The following is a 6028-nucleotide window of genomic DNA, read 5'->3' on the forward strand; positions in this document are numbered from 1 at the left end:
GATGATGATGATGATGATGATGATGATGATGATGATGATGATGATGATTAAAAAAGCTGGTTGCAGTGGGGAACAACAATGGCTTCGACCTAGGTCAATACCCTTCTCAGGGAACTGGGGTGAACCTATTATTACTCGTGTGCGGAATCGCCCATTGACAAACTGGAACAGGTCCAGAGGAGGGCAACCAAAATGGTGAAAGGCAGTTGTGAAATTCAAATAATTTAACAACTGGTTGTTTACAAGCACCATTTTAACAACCAGTTCTGCCGAAATGGTGCAAACCTGTTGAATCCCACCACTGGTGAAAGAAGAAGAAGAGGAAGAGTTTGGATTGATATCCCCCCTTTCTCTCCTGCAGGAGACTCAAAGAGGCTGACAATCTCCTTGCCCTTCCCCACTCACAACAAACACCCTGTGAGGTAGGTGGGGATGAGAGAGCTCTGAGAAGCTGTGACTAGCCCAAGGTCACCCAGCTGGCGTGTGTGGGAGTGGACAGGCTAATCTGAATTCCCCAGATAAGCCTCCACAGCTCAGGCGGCAGAGTGGGGAATCAAACCCGGTTCCTCCAGATTAGATATATGAGCTCTTAACCTTCTACGCCACTGCTGCTCCTACGAGGAGGTCTGGAATCCATGCCCTACGAGGAGGACTTAGGGAGCTGTGTGTGTTTAGTTTGGTGAAGAGAAGGTAGGTGACATGATAGTCCTGTTTGGGTATTTGAAGGGATGCCATATTGTTGAGGGAGCAAGCTTGTTTTCTGCGGCTCCAGAGACTAGGTCCGGGAGTCATGGGTTCCAGGTGAAGGAAAAGAGATTCCACCTAAACATCAGGAAGAACTTCCTGACAGGAGTCAGGCTGTTTGACAGTGGAATGCACGGCCTCGGCGTTTGGTGGAGTCTCCTAAGGTTTTTAAACAGAGGCTGGATGGCCATCTGACAGGAGTGCTTTGACTGTGTCTTCCTGTATTGCAGACGGTTGGACATGATGGCCCTCAGGGTCTCTTCCAACTCTATGATTCTATGATATGCTAGCACTTGCTATAAAGCTGTGTCTATAATGTGGTTTATCCCATCTTCTTTATAGGAGCACGAGGTGGGATCCATGGTTCTCTGTCTCCCCTTGGTTTGTCCTCATCACAACTTTATGAGGTAATTTAAGCTGAGTGAGGGCGATTCTGCACACGAGTAAAATAGGTTCGACCCAGTTCCCTGAGAAGGGTACTGACCTAGGTCGAAGCCATTGTTGTTCCCCACTGCAACCAGCTTGATCCCAGCTCGGAGGGCGGGATCATCCTGTGCCTCTTCGCCGCTCCGTTCCGATTGGCTACTGTTCTACGGCCATGTTCCGTCTATCCCCACACACGTTATAAAAAAAACTGCCACAGGAATGGAGGGACGAAGGTGGCGTTTTTTGATTGGCCAGCTGTACGCATGCCCAAAACACTCAGCTGTGATTGGCTGAATGGAGGACTCCTAGCACCAGGGATTCCGCACTTTACTGGAATTGAGCTGAGTTCGAGCGGGGTTCCCTGAAAAAGTAGTAGTTCCCAACTGGAGTCGGAAATTTGACCATTACAGAGGGCGAAGCTGGTACAAAACCATGTCGATCCCAGTGGTTGTGCGGAGCACTTAGGTCGAACGCAGCTCGAACTTAGGTCGATAACTCAAGTGCGGAATTGACCTGAGAGTTACTGGCTCAGGGTTATCCAGTGAGCTCACTGAGGATTTGGATCCAGGGCTCATCTGAGTTGCTAACCACTATGCCACACTGGCTCTTCTTGCGTGTAGGGCATTGAAGAAGTTGTTTTTTATACCCTGTTTTTCTCCGCATAATGAGTCTCAAAGTGGTTTATAACCGCCTTCCCTTTCAAACCCCACAACAGACATCTTGTGAGGCAGGTTGGGCTGAGAGAGTTCAGAAAGAACTGTGACTAGCCCAAGGTCGCCCAGCAGGCTTCATGTGGAGGAGGGAGGACTCGAACCCAGTTCTCCAAATTAGAATCTGCCGCTCATATGGAGGGGCAAGGAATCAAATCCTGTTCTCTAGATTAGAGTCCACCCCTATTCACTACTATACCACCACGGTAGAAAGCAGACTGCAGGGTGGATATCACCGTTTTAAACATTCTCCAGTTTTCTTTTAAAGTCTTTGTAAATAAAAATCTTGTTCAACAGGATGTGTTTTTTGTGGGGGGGGGGGGGGGGTTTCCGCATTTTTTGAAGCATTTGTTGAAGCATTTTTGTCAGCAATTGTGTTTTTTCCAGCATTTGAGAAGGTTTTCTTCTTTTGATACAGGAAGAAGAGAAGAAGAGGAGTTTGGATTTATATCCCCCCCATCTCTCCTGTAGGAGACTCAAAGGGGCTGACAATCTCCTTTCCCTTCCCCCCTCACAACAAACACCCTGTGAGGTGGGTGGGGCTGAGAGAGCTCAGAAGAACTGGGACTAGCCCAAGGTCACCCAGCTGGCGTGTGTGGGAGTGCAATCTGAATTCCCCAGATAAGCCTCCGCAGCTCAGGCGGCAGAGCTGGGAATCAAACCCGGTTCCTCCAGATTAGAATGCACCTGCTCTTAACCTCCTACGCCACTGCTGAGTATTCAAAATAGCATTTTCCAACTTTAGTTCGAGGTGGTAATGTCAATGTAAGGATTCTGCCCCTGCATTCTGTTTCGTGTATATAAATCAAACCCTTTCTGTAGCAGTGTAAAACTCTACACCTTGCACAGGTGGTAAACTGAAGAGAAAAGATTCTGGCTTGTGTGATTTCTGAACCCAGCCATGAAATCATATCTTTGAAGGTCCCCACGTGTTTAAAAAACACCGTCGAAACATCTTCGCATGCAGAGAACTAGCTCATCAAGGACAAGCATTAGCAAAGCCCTCGAGTAGTTTATTGCACGCAGGGAATAGCTTTTCTGCCTGACAGCGTTCAAAACTGTGATGCTCCCACATTGCAACCAGAAGTGGAATTCTAGCACCTTCTTCTATGCAATATGTAAAATGGAAGAAGCAGAGTTTGGATTTATATCCTGTAAGGAGATTCAAAGGGGCTGACAATTTCCTTTCCCTCCCCCCCCCTCCCACAACAAACACCCTGTGAGGTAGGTGGGGCTGAGAGAGCTCAAAAGACTAGCCCAAAATTACCCAGCTGGCATGTGTTGGAGTGCACAAGCTAATCTGGCTCCCCAGGTAAACATCCACAGCTTAAGTGGCAGAGCAGGGAATCAAACCCGGTTCTCCAGATTAGAGTGCACCTGCTCTTAGCCATTACACCACACTGTTCAGCACAGACTCTTGAGATCGGGAAGGGGAAAGGGAGCACCGGCCATTTTCAGGCACACAAACTAGCAAAGGTGTGAGATCACCAACAAACCGATGAGGTGTACCTTGGGAATATCTATCTTTAATGTCACGACCACCACTGGATCCAGAGTCCCAGCTGTGTGAGCCAGAAAGTGCCTCGGAGTTGTCGGCCATGGGGGCAACAACCTTGTGAGGTAGGCCTAGGCGGCCAACACATAGAGGCTCCTCAGCCGACTTGTACCCCTAGGTGTTGAGCGCCTGATCTTCTGCAGATGGCAAAGGATTTGGGGGCACGTCCTGACACATATGCGCCACGCTCTTGGCCCTTGCTGTTGTCCCCCAAATGCCCGGACTATAACCAAACCAGAGCTGTGCAAGAAAGGAAAACTAGGTCTCCTTTGAACTTCTCCGGGGACCCTCCCTGAGAAAAATCGCTCATGCTATCAAACTGGCCAGGAAACATTGAGTTTGCAAGGTATGCAGAGGCGTAGCTGCAATGGGACATCTGAGGCAGCTCGCCCCAGGCGCTGCCATTGCAGCCATGTGGGGGCGGGAGGGGGCGTGCGGGCAGTTCCCCCTCCCTTCGTCACCGAATGCAGCTTCTGTATTTATCTTATTTTCATCCCAGGAAAACTCAGGGAAGCATACGTGGTTCTCCGCTTCTCTATTTTGCCCTCACAACAACCCTGTGAGGTAGGTGAGGTTAAGAGAGAGCGACAGGCCATTTACGCACTTGGTGACTCCTTCAAATTGAGTGTACATTTCCTTCAGGTTGGATTCGTGGTTTCGTGCACATTTCCCTCTCACCATACTCTCAGATCAGAGAATCCGCGTGGTTTCCAAACGCTCTCAGAGTGCGACTTTTCCTTCTCGGGGGAAGCGAAAGAAATCAACACGAGTCTCGCTTTCTTTGGGTTTTGTTGCTCTTCCCTGCCTCCCCCCTCACACACACACACACTCACTCACTCACTCACTCACTCACTCACTCACTCACTCACTCACTCACGCACGCACGCACGCACGCACGCACGCACGCACGCACGCACGCACGCACGCACACAATAGCAGCTTCTCCTACTCTTCCAGCCATTATTTCAGAACGAGCAAAAGGGCTGTTGTGGTGGTTTTCATGTTGCGGGTCTATCGCTCTAGCAATAGATCCTTGAACTGACATAAAACTACAAGGTCTAGCAAATTAACGCTACACCAGAGATGAAACCAAACAGAAAAGAAGGAAAGGAAAGGAAAGGAAAGGAAAGGAAAGGAAAGGAAAGGAAAGGTGGCCGGCAACCTTCCCAGACGAAGGTTGCACGGAATGGGCAAAGAAGCAACGGGCAGGCAAAATGGTGGATCGGCTCAGCTAGGACACCTTGTAGGAAAATAATCCCTGTGCTAAGAAAAACGAGTAGTGCGTGCATAAATGGGCACAGCTTCAAAGTCCCCCAGTAAGCCTCACGAAAACTCCATTTGGATAGCAGGTTCCTCGATCCCTAGTCTGACATTCTAACCACTCCACGACGCTGGCTGGCTCGGTCCCATTTTTATTCCACGAAGCAAAAGTTACGGAATTTGGCAGCTCTGCTTCTCCCCTTCTCTTCTCCATTTGGCCTGCACAGCAACCTTGTGAGGTAGGTTCCACCGAGAAAGTGAAAGAAAGGCTAGCCAACACTCACCCAGGGAGTTTCATGGCTGAATGGGACCCAGAACCAGCTCAGGCCAGGCTACTCTTGATAGGCCAGTAGAAAAAGCAGAGACAAGAAATAGAAGTAGAAGAAGCAGGAGGAGGAGAAGAAGAAGAGTTGGATTTATACCCTCCTTTCTCTCCTAAAGGAGACTCAAAGGGGCTTACAATCTCCTTTCCCTCACCCCCTGTAACAAACTTACCCTTAGCAAAGTGGTTAGGGCTGAGAGAACTTCGAAAAGAACTGTGAGCTAGCCAAAGGTCACGCAGCTGGCATGTGTAGGAGTGCACCAAGCTAATCTAAGTTCACTATGAGATAAAAGCCTCCACAGCTCACGTGGCAGAGCGGGGAATCAAGCCCGGTTCTCCAGATTAGAGTTCGCGTACTCTTAACCACTACATTGCGCTGGCTCTCAGAGAACACATGACATAAAATGGAAGGAGCCACGAGCAGGAGCGGATTTAGGTTGGAACAGAAAGGAAGAGACAGAAGGTGAAAGATCATGCTGACATTCATCTAGAATATTCTTTGCCCTAAACTAACAGCACATATATAATAAATGCGCCACTGAACATTCGGTAGCCACAAGTCCATGCCTATCACCAGAGAGGCTACCAGGAGTATTTGTCTGGCTCAAATCGGGCCCTTTAGCATTCTGGCTCACCTTCCCTGGAAAGCACCATGCCTTTTGACCTCACCCTAACCCTAAGCTTCATCGAACCTCCTGCGTAGAGGCGCCCCTCTCGAGTCCACGTTTAGTCCGAAGAGCAGGAGGTAGTAATCCACTATTATCAACCAGCACCCGAAAGAAAAACAAAGGGGTGGGAGAGAAGCAGTCTCACGTTTTGGCTTATGGAAAAAGTCGAAGCTCCAGCAGAATACAGCCTGCGTATGGCAGGAGTTTCCTTGCTACAGCGAACTGACAAAGTTCTCCACTGGATTTCCATTTCTCTCGGCAACCGTTAGCCGGGTAAATCACAGCCACAGTTCCACGCTCTCATGACGCAAAGCGTATTAGATAACCGAGACGTCGATTTCCA

The 6028-nt window shown here is 49.1% G+C and overlaps 1 protein-coding gene across 1 annotated transcript in view; it reads left to right on the forward strand.

Moving 5' to 3' along the window:
* LOC125436469 (tudor domain-containing protein 10-like) overlaps nt 1-3708 on the forward strand; it is a 10840-nt gene extending 7132 nt beyond the window's left edge. The window contains exon 5 of the mRNA XM_048503493.1: nt 3579-3708. Coding sequence (XP_048359450.1) covers nt 3579-3708 — 130 coding nt within the window. The remainder of the gene's footprint in view (nt 1-3578) is intronic.
* Nucleotides 3709-6028: the final 2320 nt, after the last annotated feature.

Source organism: Sphaerodactylus townsendi, linkage group LG01 (assembly GCF_021028975.2).
Source record: "Sphaerodactylus townsendi isolate TG3544 linkage group LG01, MPM_Stown_v2.3, whole genome shotgun sequence".
In the NCBI taxonomy this organism is placed as follows: Eukaryota; Metazoa; Chordata; class Lepidosauria; order Squamata; family Sphaerodactylidae; genus Sphaerodactylus; species Sphaerodactylus townsendi.